This window comes from Cavia porcellus, unplaced genomic scaffold (assembly GCF_034190915.1).
Source record: "Cavia porcellus strain 051 isolate PalLab524CR breed Dunkin Hartley unplaced genomic scaffold, mCavPor4.1 scaffold_11, whole genome shotgun sequence".
Classification (NCBI taxonomy): domain Eukaryota; kingdom Metazoa; phylum Chordata; class Mammalia; order Rodentia; family Caviidae; genus Cavia; species Cavia porcellus.
In genome coordinates this window covers 29,863,031-29,881,220 of record NW_026947494.1, presented here as the reverse complement: position 1 = coordinate 29,881,220, position 18,190 = coordinate 29,863,031, and the positions used below count along the sequence as shown (strand labels likewise).

Sequence of the window (18,190 nt, the reverse complement as noted above, 5' to 3'; positions counted from 1 at the left end):
GTACTTATTATTTCTCTTTCCTGTCTTTGAGCATGTTAGTCTCAAATTTTTGGAATGCTTTACTCTCTCTAGCTAATTTCTACTTCATTTTCAGGTTGTAACATAAATGAAAATTTTTCAAGGAAGCTTTTCCCCTAGGAAGCATCCTAGGGCTGCTGTAAGAAAAGTACTACAGACTTAATTAACAGATATTTATTGTCTCACATTTTTAGAGGCAAAAAGTACAGTATCAAGATATCAGGGTTGCTTTCTTCTGAGGACTAGGTGAAATCTTTCACATCTCTCCTAACGTCTAGCAACCTTTAGTATTCTTGACTTGCAGATCCAACCTTTGCTCTCTCTGTATTTCCTTGTGTCTTACATTCCTCTTCTTGAAAGACGACTTGCTATCAAGGGGCTATGAGCTCAACTTTACTGTGTTAATTATATCTATAACAACTATATTTCCAAATAAGATCAGATTTTGAGATCCTGGTGATGAGGACACCATCGTGAATTTTTAGGACACACAAAATTCAACTCATAGTATCTTTCCTGGTCTTCTCTACTCTTAGACTCTTAGGCACCCTGCAACCATTTTTAAATGAATGAGTAAATGAACAAATGGATGTATGCTGTGATTGCAAAACTTTCTGTTGACTTTTTAGTATTCTGTAAAATATAAAGAATTACTAGGCCAGGGATATAGCTCAGCAGCATAAGTGCCTGCCTGCCAAGCATGAGGTCATGAGTTTGATCCCCTGAACCAAGAAAAAAAATCTTGTTAAAATGTAAAGAATTACATGAGAAAACATTAATTCAAAACTGTAGGAGTAAACCTATAAATAGTATACTCACGTGTTTTCTCTGGCTTTTAATAAATGTTACTATCTCAAAAGATGATTGATATTTAATAATTTTTTATATGTTTGATATACTTAGAAATTTGAAATGTTTGAAGAAGGTTTTAGATATTTAAAATTTTATATTTGATAGATACTTATTGATAAAATTCTTTATTTTTATTTAGTTAAATTTATATTTAATTATAGATTTTAAAAGTTGCTATTCACTTGATTCAAATTTGAAGAATTTGAGTTTCACCAGGTTATTTAATATTCCTTTAACAAATATGTAAATTAATTTTATTGAGATCTGGATTTTTCTGGAAGCTTCAATGTCTGAATGAAATAGATGTTAAGACCTTAACCTCTCCCCATGAGTCAGCACCATTCGTGGATTAGGGACTGAGAGAACAAAGGACACCTTAGCCAGCAAACCCAGCTTGGGAACCAGTGCCATACATGGACCCTCACCAGACTGAGACAGCCAAATCCCAGTTCCCAGCCCCTTCTGGCATGTGGGCTGTACCATCCCACAACCAGCCCCCTACCTATCCCCATAAGTGGCCAGCTTATCCAGAGAAACACAGGCTGTGATGGTAGCTGTGGAGGTGAAATGCAATGGGATGCCTGTGATGCTTTGGTGTTTCACTAACATTGCAGGTGTAGTGCCAGTGGTCTGATCATGGGTTCAGAGGATAATGGTATGCTGGGTGACATGCAGGGGGGATCTCCTTCAGAGGGTTGCAGCCACTGTTGATTCCCTGTAATCTTGTTTTTAAGTCCTGTATCCTTTCCATTGTTTTTTTGGGTTGGGTTTTATTCTCGTTTGTTTTGTTTGATTATGTCAACTCTGATGGCCGGAGTAGCTATTTCAAAGATAGCAAGGTATATTACAGTAACCATTTTGGATTTACTATTGGCTTATTTTGAAGTCCTTTATTGCATTCATTGTCTTTGCTTTTGTTGTTTCTATTCTATTTCTGTTCTGTTTGATATTTACTATGTCTGAAGTTATCTGCAGTTATTTTGAAGACATCAAAAGGCATTATGTAACTATTGTTGATTTTGTAATGTTTTTAGGCCTGTATCTCTTACACTGGTTTGTTTTGATTGGTTTTATTCTGTTTTGTCCTCTTTAAAATAAATAAGGAAAATTTTTTTGAAAAAGAAATAGATGTTGTTATTAAGTAGAGTCCTCTAGTTGGGAATAAGATGTAGGAAATTAAGAACTGGCATTGGTCCTTCTATGCTATTTTTGTGTATTCAATTGGTTTAAACAGGTAGATTATTTTAAAAAATTTAGAGAAAATTTTCCCTGTAAACAAGAAACTGCTCTTCCTACTGGATATTTTGTAGCACATTCACGTGGATACCAGAATTTTTCCCTCTCCCTGCAAACAGTATCACCAAAAAAAAGTGCTGTTTCTCAGGTATGAGTTTTTTTATACGTGTACTTTAAGATAATTTGAATATGCAAAAACACACATTTGAGAAAATTTATTCATCATTTAACAAGTATTTATCTCCCTGCCATGTTAAGTACTAGCATTAGGATAGTAACTGTCTAAAGCAGAAAATTTTACACTCCCTTACAGCGTACGCTGAATGTGATGTGGAAAGTACAAAGGACATTTTCTAATATGGAGTGATTTCACATCTTCATAGTGATCAGAGGAGATGAAATATGACTTGAGTATTGAAGAATGCATTTTGATTGCTCATAGCATTCCAGTCAAATATTAGAAAGTTCTAAAGCCAAATTAAAGTGATCGTGAAGCCTTATAAGGGCCTTCAGTGTCAAATGGGAAAGTCCAGACTATTTTGAAAGTAATGAAAAATCACTGACATTTTCTAAACGAGGAAGAAATGTGATGCTGGTTTAGGACAATCAGTTTGATGGAGGTATATAGAATGTGCTATAGGAAAAAATGGTACAAAAGTGTGAATAAGTTAGTTTGAGAGAAAACTTAAAATACATTGGTGTTGATTATGTCTTTTAATAGATTATAAAATTCAATTGTCTTTGTAATTATTTTTTCAGCTTGTGGTATGCAACAGTGAAGTTACTCTCCATATTGATTATGTTTCTTTTAACTCTATATAGAAACACCTGTTTCTCTATGATCTTACATCACTACATTGTTGTAGAAATTCCAAAAAACTGAAGAGATAAAGAAGGGATTTTTTTTTTAGGAGCACTTTAATGATGCACTGGCCCAGCCATTAGAAACGCTCAAAACTAGGCTAGCCCCAAACTAGGAAGTCCTGTTTTGCACAATTTGGAATATCAAGCAAGTAGAGATGAAGCAAAGACAGTCAGTCGTCCTAGTGTCTAAACCTTATTTTAGCCTTGAAAGAAAGCACATCCTGTGTATCTCAGGATGTTGAGAGCTGTAAAGCTTGTTTACAACCCCATTTGTTAGTGTTGTCTGTGTTGATACCCAGTACTGCCTCTTTAAGGGAGGAGATTCCATTGACAGAACTACTGAAATGTCAACTTTATCAGTGAGAAAAACAGGTCCACATTCCTGGGGGGGAGGGGTTTCCCCAGCAGTTGCTAGGCTAAATTGGGAAGATTTTTGCAAAGCCCTGAGTTCTGCTTTAACATGGTATCTGGTTTTTTTTTTTTTTTCTGATTTTGCAACAAAACTGTGTACTTTTTGTATCCGTAATTGTTTTTAGTGAGCTTAAACATTCTTTTATACATGTAGATGCTAATTATATTTCTTCTTTATTCTTATTTTTCTGTTTATTGTCAAAACTTTACCTATGAAGGGCAGTGATACTTAGTTATATCAGTTATGAATATTTATAACAATTTTTGACATGTCAGATGGTTTGTGTGCCTCAAGTTCTATATCCTTTAATACTCTTATGTACGCTACAGCTCAGATGTTCTTTTTAATACCCCAGTGAACTCCTTTCTTGACTCATATGCTGTCATGCTGTTTTTCTTGCTTAAAATAGTTGATCAAAATTTTATCTTTATTTCATAGTATATAATATTGTGATTCCCTATGTACTGCTAATTCTAAGGATTCCGCTCCTTAACCTTTTATTCCTTTTCTATTTGCTGTTATTTATGTCACCACCAAGCTGTTATGTTAGTTGTAGTCTTCCTACCCACTGTCCAGTGTAGATTATCCAAAACTAATTTATAGTCTTAATAAACAAATGTAGAATGAATCACTTGTGACTATTCTAGAGTGGTCTCTTACTGAAAAGGAGCAGGTATTTTGTAACATGTAGCATTTGCTACCTCCTTTGGTTTCTTTACTATATTTAAGATAATGAGATAATTGATATTGAGAGACAGGATGGTGGGATACAATCCTGTTTTTTAAGAATCACAAAATTTGTCAGATCTTCTGTGAACTTCTAAAATAATTTGAATAATCTTTGTATAATGAATGAGCAAATAATGAGATATATCTAGAAAGTTACCAAAAGTGAGTATTGTTTGGTTTTCTCTAAAGATTCAGAATTGGTATAAAATATATCTATAATTATTACAAAGGGGTATGTCTGGGATTGTTTCTGTGCCTTCTAATCTGTTCCACTGATCCTCAGATCCGTTTGTTTGCCAGTAACATGGTGTTTTTATCACAGTTGCTTTATAGTATAGTTTGAAGTTGGGGATTATGATGTCCTCTGCCTTGCCTTTGTTGCCCAGGATTGTTCCTGCTGTCCTATGTCTCTTCTGGTTTCATATGAATTTCTGGGTTGATGTCTGATTTTGTGAGATATGCTTTTGGAATTTTTTATCAGGATTGCATTAAATCTATGTAACAGTTTTGAGAATATGGCCATTTTCATTATATTGGTTCTTCCTACCCACTAACAAGGCATATCTTTCCATTGTCTGATAGCTTCTTCAATCTTCTTTTTCAGAGTACTGTAGTTTTCAGTATACAGGTCTTTTACTTCCTTCATTAGATTGATTTCTATGCATTTCAGTTTTTGTTGATGCTATTATGAAAGGTGTTTTTCCCTGATTCTCTCTCAGTGAGTTTTTGTTTGTATATAGGAAGGCTGTTGATGTTTGAGTGTTCAGATGCCATGCTACTGAATTTGATTATTAAATCTGAAAGTATTTTGGTGGAGTTAGTGGGGTCTTCTATGTAGAATATCATTTCATATATAAATAATGATAATTTAATTTCTTACTTTCCTAGCCTAAATCCTTATATTTCTTTCTCTTGTCTAATTGCTCTGGCTTATGTTTCCAGAACTACCTAAGAGTGGTGACAGTGGATATCCTGTTCTTGTTCCTGATTTTATAGTGAGCTTTGAGTTTTTGACTATTTAGTATGATGTTGGCTATTGGTTTCTCATAGATGGCTTTCAGATTAAGATGAAGACCACTTATTACATTTTCTGTAGGGTTTTTATCATGAATAGGTGTTAGACTTTGTCAACACTTTTTCTGCATCTATTGGGATGATCATGTGGTTTTTGTCCTTGGCTTTGTTGATATTTTGTATTACATTTATTTATTTGTGTATGTTGAACTATCTCTCTATTTCTGGGATGAATCCTACTTCGTCATTGTGTATAATCTTCTTGATGACAGCCTGTATGCTGTGTGCCAGTATTTACTTGGATGATTGGCCTGTAGTTGTCTTTTTTGTTGAATCCTTCTCTGAAGTTATCAGGGTAATGCTTGTTTCTAGGAATGAATTGGGGAGTACTGCTTCTCTTTCAATTTCGTTAAAAATTTTGAGAAGTAGTGGCATTAGGCCTTCTCTAAATTTCTTGTAGAATTCAGCAGTGAATTCATCATGGTGTGGGCTTTTCTTTGTTGGTAAGTTTTTAATTACATCTTCAGTTTCATTAATTGATGGTAGTTCATTTATAATTTTTATATCTTCTGGATTTAGCTTCTGTAATTTGTACATATCTGGGAGTCTGTCTGTTTCTTGTGTGTTTTCTTTTCTGGTAGAATACAAGTTCTCAAAGTAGGTATTGATGAATATTTGGATATCTGTAGTATCTGCTTTGATTTCACTTTTTATTCCTAATTGCGTATATTTGAGTCTTTCATTTTGGTAAGGTTTTCTACAGGTTTGTCAGTTTTATTTAATCTTTCAAAGAGCCAACTTTTCAGTTCAATGATCTTCATATTGTTTTATTAGTTTCTATTATGTTAATTTCTGCTCGGATCTTTATAATTTCCTCCATCATACAAGCTTTGAGCTTGACTTGTTCTTTTTTCTATAAGCTTGAGGTTCAACATTAGGTTGTTTGTGAGTTTCCTCTGTTTCATATGAGTATGCTCTGCCGTACATTCCTTCATATTATAAACCAAATACTGTAATCTCTTTTTCCAACCTCCTCCTAGTCTGGAAAGTTTATATTTGTAATACCATTGAAATGTTATTGGAACACTGGGTGAATTAATTCTGATTGATCTATGACCTCCAGGGCAATGCATGGTGAGAATAAAGATACTAAGACATATTCATAGTTGTGTACAGCCAAGGGGTCCTGAGTCCAGTCCAGATGAGAATTCACAGGACAAAGGCCCAACCCAGAGCCTAACCCAGGATTTATTAATTCTGGAAGAAGGGAGAGGCTTGAGGATAAGTGATGGTGAGAATGGCGGCAATTACTTGAGTAGTGTGAGCTGTGCTAGCTAGGTGACCAAAAAGCAACTCTGCAATATATAAAGAGAAGTGTATGCAGAAAGCCAATCTGCATAACACAGTCGAGATAGCATTTTATGTTTGGGGGACTACTGGTGTTTCAGTTTCAATCTACAAACTTGTTCTGCCTTGGGAAGTTATAACCTTTTATCTTGAGACTCAAACCCAGTTGACATTGCTGGAGCATTTGCTCTGTCATCCTGCTGTGCTCAGCTTTTTAGAGGGAGAAACACAAAGGAGGAGATAGGGTAGTCTTATGATTACTTCAGCTAGCCCTATTTACTTTGCTAAGAACCAATGGAAGGGAAAAGGAAATAACTTTGCCAGCTCTATGAGTACATGGAGATGGGGCCAGGTGTACCTAAACTGAAAGTAGTTGTCCTGCGTTCAAGGAGAGCTGTCCAAGTGATCTTTCACATCCTAAATAGGACTGCTTTCCTTGTGTCCCAAACGTTTTAGTATATAGTATTGACGTTATTGTTTAATTGTAAAAACAGTCTAATTTCTTTCATTTGGGACCCATTAATTGTTCAAGAAGGTGTTATTTAATTTCCATGTGCTTATGAGGTAATTAAGGTTTCTTTTCCTTTGGTTTCCCATTTCAACGCACTATGGTCTAATATGTATGGGATAATTTTAGTTCCTTTGTATTTACCCAAGCATGTTCTATTAGCAAGTATCTTCAATTTTGGAGAACATCTCATGTGCAGCTGAAAAGAAAGTACATTTTGATGTGAGGTGGACTACTCTGAATATCTATTAAAGTCTTTGTTCAAAAGTTTGGTTTATTTCTGATATTTCATTATTGATTTTTGTCTACTTTTTCTGACTATTTGTTGCAGTTGGGTATTACATTCCCCCATTACAATTGTATTTCTGCTTGTTGATTTTTCATGTCTATTAGTATTTGGTTTACATAGTTAGATGTATTGGTATTAGTGCATATATATTTATAATTGTTATCTTTTCCTCATGGATTATTCCCTTTACAAAGATATAGTGACCTTGTCTGTCCTAATAAGCTTTGGCTTAAATGCTTGTTGTCTGCAAATAGAATAGTGACCTCTGCTTTCTTTGATTTCCTGTTGCATAAAGTATTGTTTTTCATCCTTTCACTGTCACTCTGTGACTTTGTTTTTGAATCAGTGTGTTTCTTGTATACACCACACTGACGGATCTTTTTTCTTGATCCATTCTGCTAATTGCTTTCAATTGGTGAATTGAGGCCATTAACATAGATGGTTATACCTGATTTATATTGACTTACCTTCGTCATGTTACTTTACTGTTGTTGATTTCCTTTTTTACTGCCCTCTGTTTAATTGCTTATCTTGCTTGGCAGATTCATTCTGTTGGGATTCATGGAACTGTATTCCTTGTTATTTCTTTCAAGAATGTCTTTTGAGACAGTTTGGAGTGCTGGTCTGGTGTTCATGAATTTTCTCTGGTGGTCATGGAAGTATCTTACTTCATCATCAATTTTGAAAGATAGTTTTGTTGGATACATCAGTCTGGGTTGCAGGTTGTTTTCTTTGAGGACTTGAGATATTTTACTCTAGGATCTCCATGATTTGAGGTCTTGTGTTGAGACCTCTGCTGTGATTCTGATGGGCTTTCCTTTATAGATGATTTGTTTCTATTCTCCAACAGCTTTTGATATTTTGTTCTTGTGTGGAATTTCTGGAATCTTGACTTTTATATGACTTGGTAGTTTTGTTTTTTGTTTTTGTTTTTATCATGGTAAATTGGAGTTCTGTATGCCTCACTTACCTGTTTGTTAAATTATTTTTCCTTGCTAGGGAAGTTTTCTGTCCTTACTTTTGTAAACAAGTTTTTTTGTTTCATTTGCACTATATTCTTTTTCTTTAACTCTGACCAATTTTATATTATTATTATTTGTATCATCTAGCAACAGCTGAATTTTTCATGGTCCCTTGCTATTTTTAATAAATCTTTCATTTCATGATTGCTAACTGCAATCCTGTCTTCTATATCTGATACTCTGTCCTCAAATTGGTTCATTTTCCTGCATATACTTTCAGTGGAATTTTTAATGTCCTAGATAGCTGTTTGAATCTGTTTCATAGATTTCATTTCCTTGCTTTGTTGGGCATTCATGGTTTCCATAAATTTCTAAGCTCCTTTTTTTTTTTTTTTTTAATCTGTATCTGCTCTAGGGTCACTAACCATGTCTTTCACTGTTGTCACCACCTCTGTAGTTATCTGAGAAATTATTTCTGATTTGATTTTTTTTCTAGAACCTTGTTCATCTGCTTTGTTCCTTCTGTTGTTACCACTTCAAGAGTCCAGGTGGGTGGCTTTCAGATTGTTCCACCTCATTGCTGCCTGGCCTTGCCTTCGTGAGCTGGAAGTCTGGGGTTGTGTCTTATTTTCAAATGTCATCTCATTTTCTAATTTATTTTCCATTTAATTCCTTGATTAATGCTTATAAATTGCTTATATAGAGTAGCTTTATTACTAGTACTTCAACCCATTAGGAAATGACTGCTTGGAGATATCTTCCAAATGTAGCTGGCTTTTGGGTTTTGCGTCTTTTAAAAGATTCTGCATCTTCAATTTATTGAGGAAGGAAAGTTGCTCCCTATTTGGCCCAGTCCCTGGTTCTTTAGTATGGGTCTATAGCATTGTTTATGATTTTTACGCAATCTCAGTCTTGGTATATCAGGAAAAACAACTGATTAGAATAATTTTGTCACCTGGCTGAAGTAGTACAATTAGCAATCACAGTAACATCAAACACAGTCTAGAAAGTGACAAACTGATAATAATTAATTTGTCATCTTTAGTTATATGAAATGGATCTGTGGTTATATTACAAAATCTAAAACAAACCAGAAAGTTATAAATAATAACTAAGTCCTCAGTATTGCCATTAAACTTCAAAAGATTTTAGGGAGAGGGGACAGAGAAATAGAAGAGGAAGAGATTAGAAGCAAGCCTGGAAAACACAGAAAGAGAACACAAACTTTGGGAAATTGGTGAAGAAGATATGAGGGAAAGAGAAAAGGAAGAAATTAAAACAAGTATAGAAAAGAACAACAAAAGAATGAGAAACCATGTTAACACTTATATACAAAACATAATAAACAAGAAAAATCAAAACACAACAAAAATTCAAGAAAAGAAAGAAAGTAAATAAGAAAAAATATCCACTTCAAGGCATGTGTATGCTGTCACTGTTAGACAGTGTGGGCAGAGTCCAGACCCAAGTTGATTAATCCCAGCAAGCAAGTTATAGCTTTATAGTGGCGTAGTGGATAATTCCAGCAAGCCTGAACTTTCAGTTCCACAGAAGTGCAGGCAGGTTGCTAGCTGTGAGGCTATTACCCAGTTTGTTCAGTCTGTAATGGCCCATGTGCCTCCTGTCGGTCAGTAGCTCCCTGCCAGCTTGAAGTTGGCTCTATGACCTTGTGTTGAGTCGAACTCAGCAGCCTCACCCTGACACTGAGAGCTGCTACATGGAGCCAGCCTGCAGCTCCTCTGAGTTCTGAGCTCAAATGACCTCTCTTCAGGATGGTTACTAGCCAGTTGTCCTTTCCTGGGGGACATCTGAGCATGACTAACTCAGCCGCCACCATCATCTACTATGTCCATTGCACCATTCCACCAGTATCTTTCTCTTTGGAGGCCTCCAGGATTGCCAGTAGTCACTCTACATCTTACTTTATTTTTTATATAGGTTATTAGGAATTTTTACTTGATGAAAAGAACTTTGTGTAATAGTAAATAATTTGAGTTGAAATTAAACTTGGATACTAGCATTTAGTGCATTCGCATTTGAAATGTCTGATATGTAAAAGTGAAAATTTTTTATTTCTCATGGTTTTTATAGGAAGTTCGTAAAGTGAATGAATGCATCAAGTATAACCACCCATTGAGAAAGTGTGTTGACACAATACTTAAAAAGGTAATTAAATTATATTATCTCGTCTATTTCCTTTTTAAATATGAATTTATATAATATAGATTACTGTTTTATATAGTAACAAAAGCTTCAGCAAAGTATGAAAAGAACTATGAGTGAGGTCTTCCCAGCCCATATGGAAATATTAACCATAAGCTAATGGTAATGTGTACATAATGCTTTTTTTGTTAAATCAGTTTTAAAGTTTGTTTTCTATTGAAATGTGGAGATAGCGGTGATGTTGAATAATGTGTAGTACATGCCATGATTCAGTGGTAGAACCTTTAAACTGCCATTGTAAATGGTCACTAAAGGCATATCTCTTATAGGAAAATAAACTCGAAGCTAGGCATGGTGGCACATACCTATAATTTTCACATCTGGGAGGCTGAGACCGAAAGATTGCTGTGAGTTCCAGGTCAGCCTGGGCTACATAGCAAAACCTTATCTCTCACACACACAGAAAAGTAATCCATTTCAGCAAACTTCCTACATGTCACTTTACAAAATATTTATCATTAAATAAGCAACATTATGAAATATATGACGTAGGGGTTTAATAGAAAGCCATGCAGCTAAGATTTTGATATGGCAGTATTAAATTAGAACTTATATACTTTCAAAAGTGATTATTTGCAGAGTTCCCTTATTGTCTTTTATGCATCCACAGAATCACTGAAATATGTCTTTTTCTGTGTTTTAAATCAGTTATATTGATTATTAGCTAGTGTTCCTTTAGCTAAAATCCTGTTGTAGGAATAAGTTTTTTAACCATGTCTCTTATTTGCTACTTCTTGAGACCTATTATGGAACTTAACTTGTCCAAGTTCACATAGATAATAAATTACTAATAGTATGGAAGATACTCCGTATAGAATATGCAATTTTCTGAATGTAACATTTAAAAATTCAGCATATTGGATTTATAAGGTACCTAACCTAGAAAATCAGTGAGTTTTTATCAATTGCCTATTTAGGATAATTCTCAAATACTAGTTACTTTATGTAGATAAGCTTCCCTGCCTTCGATGTCCTCCAGTTAGCATAACTGAACATAAAGATTAGTATAAGTGGAAGTTAGAAGAAAGTCAATACATCTTTTAAGATATTATCGAAAAGTATTAGTAAGGAGAAATCTATTTGGAGATGCTAATAAAGGAAGAGTTTGTTTTTAAGAAAATTTTAGAGATGACTGAGAATGATACTTTTAATGAAAATAAATGTTATTTTTTTATTTAGAGAAAAAAGCAAAACAGAAAAAAGAGTAGAAATGATACAGAATGTCAAAAAAACACCAAGAAATCACTAACTGATTAAGTTACATATCATCGTCTTAGAAGTAGTTGCTTACATCACAAAATCAAAGCATAAAAAGTGGGCAGTCAAACAATGACAGTACAAACTGTTCTGTCTGATGAACTAACAAAAACTTAGTAGTATGGTTTTCTGTGAAATTTTATGTTTTAAAATTAAATTTTTTTTAAAAAATCTGCTTGCTCCTTTTAGTGCCCTACAGAGTATCAGGAAAAAATGGGTAGGAATATGGATGATTATGAAGATTTTGATGAAAAGCGTAATACCTACCCAAGTGAAAAAAGTCTAGTAAAATTGCATAAACAGGTAACTTTCATTATTAATTATAGCTATTTCACTGTCAGATGATTTCAAATATATTTATAATTGTTATCTACACAGAAGAAATTTTAACTGAATATATATCTAAAAGTTTCTTTTTATCTTGTCTTTATCAGTATTTTTGAAATATTTAACTTCATGTTTCCAGACAAGGGTACTGTTAGAAATTGGGCAGAGAAAAATGCAACTGTTAGAATTCTTCATCACTTTCCCACCCAGTAAATGCGACTACTACTTGTCTTTTGTGAGGAAAATAAATAAATTAATTAACTAATTACTAAAAAAAGAGTTCAGCCATTGTTAGATCAGAACAATGACAAGTCTACCCCTTACACTTCTCTATTTTAGGTGATTTATTCAGTTCAGAGGCACCGTCGAACTCAAGTGCAATGGCAGATTCTTTTGGAACAAGCATTTTATCTGGAAGATGTAGCAAAAAATGAAACTAGTGCCACCCATCAGTTCGTTCATACCTTCCAGTCTCCAGAGCCAGAAAATCGATTTATCCAATATTTTTATAATCCTACAGTTGGTAAGTAATTTTATATAAATTTCAAAGTTGAATGGTAGTTTTATGCAAGAAAATAAGAGTGTATTTTAATCAAAACAAAGCCAAAATTCACTTGAATTATTTATATTATGGGGTGATATTTGGTAAATTTCCCTCTCTGAAGTAACCAGTTTACTTGTCATATAGTGTATCCATCATTTGTCACTATTACTTCACAAATTGTTGAAATTGTATGCAAAAATGTATGTAATAATACATCAAGCATATTTTGTATATGGATGATATACACTTAATTAGTATTTTAAGAAATTTACAGCATAAATTTGAATCTGTTCTTCAGTTTTGACAGTCTATTAAAATATTCCACTAAGGGGACCGGGAGTTTAGCTCAGCGGCATAAGTGTCTGCTTAGCAAATGAAAGGTTGTGAGTTTGATCCTTGTTACCAAAAAGAAAAGTCCCAGTAAGAAGTCCTCTTTATTTTCATCTTCTTTCTTTATGAAACCTACATACTTCAGTCATCGTTTTTTTTCACTTCTATGATTGCTTATGACACTCCTTTTAAATGTTACCAAATTTAGTGTGAAGAAACTTAATCTATGTGTCAAATTGTCTCTGTACCAAAACTACAAATAAACATCTTTTATTCTAACAGCTGTATTCACTTGATCATCTTTTGAATGTTTGATCTTCAATATGAAGACTTAATAACCAAACAAATACCTCAGAAAATTTTTTTTCAACAAAGATTTTTTCTAATTAAACAAAGGCATGGTATGATGGATACATTTTCATTTATTCAATAAATATTTGAGTACATAAATTTTGTGTATTGTTGGGTACTATATATGTATCAATTTAAAAAGACCAAAATTCATGCCCTTGTGAGTTGAGAAAAACACACAATAAATGCATACAGGTTGTTAGTGGTAGAAACAGAAACTTAGGGCAGAAGACTGGTCTGCAAATACAAATTAGGGTGCCTTCAATGGATAGTGAGCCATGGGTCAGGTAAAAATCAGTAATGAAGTGACAGAGACGAGAAAAAGTGAGGCCCAAACCTGAAGCAATCCAGACTTCAGAGATTAATTGATAAGAGGAGCAAGCAGAAGACACTAAAATAGGAGTGCCAGTGAGATATGATGTAAACCAGGAGAGTAAAATTTTTTGAGGAAAAAGGTGTATAACATACCTTTCAATTGTTGTAGATAGGCTGCATCATGAATACTAAGATTTGCCAACTGGATTTCAGAGAAGAGAGATGGAAGAAAGGTAATAAAGCCTGATTGAGGTTTAGAAGAAGTAAGTAAGGCAACTAAAGATATTATAGAAAACTCTTGCAATGTTTACCTTATAGAAAAGGGTAGAAAAGAGGAGTAGCAGTTGATGGAGGATCAGTGGGTAAAGGGTAGAAGAGAAATTATAGCTAGTAACTTGGGAATGGATAAAGAGAAGAAATTTGATAGGGTAGTGGAAAATTCTGAAACAGTGTTCACAGATGAAAAATAATGAACAGTGACAAGCATGCTATTGATTAGAAGTAAGGCACAGAATTACCATAGATGTGAGAAGATATAATAGTAGAAATGTGGGGAAGTTCTCTTCTGATATTTCTGTTTGCTTAGCTAAATGCTAAGAGTAGGTATAGGGGGCAGAAGGTTTTGAAGGAGAAAGTATAAAATAGTGCTAACTCTCAGTGTTTTGTTTTAGAAAAGACTATAGGAAGGAGTGTGATAGTGTTGAGAACAAGGTGATTAGAGAAGAAATAAAATGAGAGATCACAGTCTTCAAAGTAAGATCACCTGTGTGGATAATGAAATCAGCAGAAATTATGCTAAGTTTAGAGTTGAAAGGATTTACTTCTTTGAGATGGGAGCTCAATGTTTTAGTGAATGAAGTGAAAACATAGCCTTGCTGAGGGTGTACCTGAGTGGTGTAACACATACTTAGCATACATGAGGCCATGGGTTTATTCCCTAACACCCAAAATGTAAATAAGGCCTTTTCAACTTACTGTGCTTTCTTTTTTCTTTTAACTTTTATTTTTACCTAAATTTAGACTTAAACTGGAATCTGACAAAATATTTTCATATAAAGTTCTCCAAATGTTAAAATTTTACTGTATTTGCTTTATCTTTCTCTGTATTTTTTTCCTTTAATGTTTTAGAGTTATAGTCAGACATGATACCTCTTTGCTTCTACATTTCAGTGTGTATTTTCTAAAATTAAAGGTACATTCTTACCTAACCAATTATTACTACCCAAATCAGAAAATTGTTATTGATATATGGCCATTATTCACAGACCTTATTGCTTAATTATTCCAGTGATGTCCTTTGTAAAATATTGTAGATCATGCATTGCATTCAGTCGTCCTATCTTCTTAGTCTCCTTTAATCAAGAACAGTTTTCTAGGCTTTATTTGTGTTTTATGACATCGATGTTTGTAGAGGGTATGGGTCAGTTTTCTGTTGAATGTCTTAATGATTAGATACAGGTTATGCATTTGGGGAAAGAATTCCATGGCAGTGACATTGTTTTCTGCTCAGTGTATCACAGCAAGGAAGCACATGTGATGATAGTTTGTTATCACAAACTGTTGTTTGGGTGATGTCTGTCTGGATAAGGTGATGGTTCCTCCAGTGTAAAGCTGCTATTTTTCTCTTTGTAATTATCTTGTTGGATATATTTTGAAACAGTACAAATATTCTGTTACTACTTTATTTTTCCTAATATTATTTTATTTTTCCCATCTTCTAGAATGGTACTGGGAATGTCTTTTGCGACCGTGGTTTTACAGGATTCTTGCTGTGGTTTTATCCATCTTTTCAGTGATTGTTGTGTGGTCAGAGTGCACATTCTTCAGCACAACTCCGGTCTTATCCCTCTTTGCAGTCTTCATACAGCTGGCAGAAAAAACATACAATTATATTTATATCGAGGTCAGTTGACTTTATATCTAACATAAGTATATTCAGCTTCATAGTCTTACCCTTAACTATTGTATTGTTTCTCATATATTTATTTCATATAGTAATAATAAAAGCAGAGATATTTTCTACAGTATTATGGAGACTTCCAAAAATGAGCTTACCCAGGGTACAAAAAGTGAGCTGTAATTAAGGAGAGATGAAAAAGTGCAAGATACTGCAAGATAATTTTATGAGAATACTTTGCTGTTTATCACAGTGAAGCTGCATAACTTGGAGTCTTCATGTGGAGTTTTCAAGGGAATGGGAAAACAGGCTGACTTTAGGAGATAGATTTGAAACTTAGAGATCTAGGATACTGAACTGGTTGAAATGTAGATTTTTTTTTCTGTAATTTCATTTTCTTAGATCATTTTTTAAAATTCCATTATTGGGCCCAGGGATATAGCTCAGTGGCACAAGCACCTGCCTAGCAAGCGTGAGGTTTGTGAATTTGATCCCCAGTATAAAGAAAACTTCCATTATCATATTTAAATTTCAGAACATCAATAAATATTTTCTGCAAATGAATAATATAAATCTTGTAATATTCATTAGTTTTAAACAAATTTTTTTTCCAGATTGCTTGCTTCCTTTCCATCTTCTTCCTCAGTATTTGTGTTTATTCTACTGTATTCAGGATTCGTGTATTTAATTATTATTATTTGGCTTCCCATCACCAGACTGATGCATACAGTCTACTTTTCAGTGGCATGTAAGTAGGATTGAGTTTGGAAACACAGAAATGTCTCCATTGCATGTATCTCTGTGGATCTCTTATTTTTGTTTATGAATGTTGTACTAACACCTACATTTCTATGAGTCAATTGATTAGGTAATAATAAGTACCATTTTTGGTTACCAGCTAAATCCTGCTTCACTTTTAAAGTTAATTATGCCAGGTTGGGTAGGAAAAGAAATATAGGAAAAATGAGGTTACCAGTCAAGAGTCAGTTTATAGATGACTTAAGTAGTAGAAACAATTGGAAGTTTAGCTTTTTAATTTTTTGGTGCTAAATTTAGAAATTAACTCATACCTGCAAAATAATCTGAAAGTCGGTGACCTGAAATTGTTTTGAGGAGGACTAATAAAACTGGTTAGAACACTTTTTCTTGAGGAATTTAAAGAGATAATTTAAAGAGATGGCTCTTTGGGCTAGGTTGCATAATATTATGTGTTCTTCAGTCAATCCTATGATGTATTTGTGATGGCTAGACTCGAAAGTTCAGAGAACATTGTTATCTCAAGCATTTTTAAGTTTCTTTTGCTTTTATGTCTTGGGCCTGTCAAATGGTGATATCTTTTATAGCTGTTTTAAAATATCAATATTAAAACCAGGACATTTATATTACAATTTTACTGTTGGCTACATTATATGGCTTATTTAGTTCTCTTGAGGTTTTTCTTTGTGAGTTGTATGTGTTTTGGGCAGAATCTCACTTTGCAGTTCAGCCTGGCCTTGAACTCACAATGTAGTCCAGGCTGGTCTTGAACCCATGGCAATTCTCCTGCCTCAGCTTTCTTAGTGCTGGGATTACAGGCATGCACCATCACACTTAGCCTTTTGGGGTTTTAATCCATCTTTATTTTTTTAACCACAAAGGAATTTCCTCATATTACTTTATATTTATACCCCATCCACTCCCAGTTCTTCAACTTTAGTTTTATAAGGTACTTTTTCTTTATCTGATGAAACTGAACAATTTTTTATAGCTGTGCCTGTCAAAATGACACATTGTGATACAACTTCTGATCCTTTATGTACTGAGTTCCATTTGCCTTGTGGATGTTACTGTTTTTGTCATACAGCAAGATGGGGGCTTGCCCAGGTGGTGGAATTGAGAAGTATAAAATCCTGCCACAAATTATGCAGATAAAGCAATGGTAGAATAGCCATACCAGGCATCCTGAGGCTGTAGTTTTGCTCTGTAGATACAGATGTTTTCATGACAGATGTTATTACTAGGACAGTGAATGTCACTCCAAGTTAGTAAGGGCAGTGCACATTAAGAATTCAGAGTATGGGGCTGGGGATTTAGCTCAGCGGCATAAGCACCTGCCTTGCAAGCAGGTGGTCGTGAGTTCGATCCCCGGTACCGATAAAAATGAAAAAGACAAAAAAAAAAAAAAAAAAAGAATTCAGAGTATGTATTATACAACTAGATGAAAATTATAGGTACAGTGACCTGAATACATTTCAGTTTAACAAAAAATGTATTCTTCTGCGTTATTTTTATATATTCTTTTTTAAAAAATTGTTTACTGTAGGTTATTTTGCCGTTTGACTCCTCCTTTATGTCTTAATTTCTTGGGTTTGACCCATATGGATTCCTCCATCTCTCACCGGAATACTCAGCCAACTGCTTATACATCTGTAAGTATGGTTAAAAAAAAAAAAGCGGAATTCTTTAGATTTGTTATCTATGTGTGAAATGTTACTGTAAAATTTCTTTTAATGTTGGTTGAAAAATTCTGTAACATTATTGGACTCCAGTTACTTAAACTTTCTTTTAAAGATTGTACATATAACTACTGATAATTTGATAAAGTGATTTTGCTTTTCTTATTATGAAAAATGTTTTTTACTTCATTAGGTTGTCTAGCTGAGTAATATTAAGAGACCTAACTTAACATAATGTTCATTTTCGTAATTATAGACTTACATATACTTTTGGGTTGTA

At 33.9% G+C, this 18,190-nt stretch overlaps 1 protein-coding gene across 4 annotated transcripts in view; it reads left to right on the top strand.

The window, feature by feature from the left end:
- Nucleotides 1-18,190, top strand: part of Lmbrd2 (LMBR1 domain containing 2) — a 47,889-nt gene that overhangs the window by 15,050 nt on the left and 14,649 nt on the right. For 3 of the 4 annotated variants that reach the window (XM_063258069.1, XM_063258070.1, XM_003470219.5), the window contains exons 7-12: nucleotides 10,323-10,397; nucleotides 11,901-12,014; nucleotides 12,378-12,561; nucleotides 15,300-15,481; nucleotides 16,090-16,223; nucleotides 17,778-17,883. In XM_063258069.1, the coding sequence (XP_063114139.1) occupies nucleotides 10,323-10,397; nucleotides 11,901-12,014; nucleotides 12,378-12,561; nucleotides 15,300-15,481; nucleotides 16,090-16,223; nucleotides 17,778-17,883 (795 nt within the window). Of the gene's footprint in view, nucleotides 1-10,322; nucleotides 10,398-11,900; nucleotides 12,015-12,377; nucleotides 12,562-13,747; nucleotides 13,812-15,299; nucleotides 15,482-16,089; nucleotides 16,224-17,777; nucleotides 17,884-18,190 lie in introns of those variants that run through there. The other variant, XM_063258071.1, reaches the window with a different exon arrangement.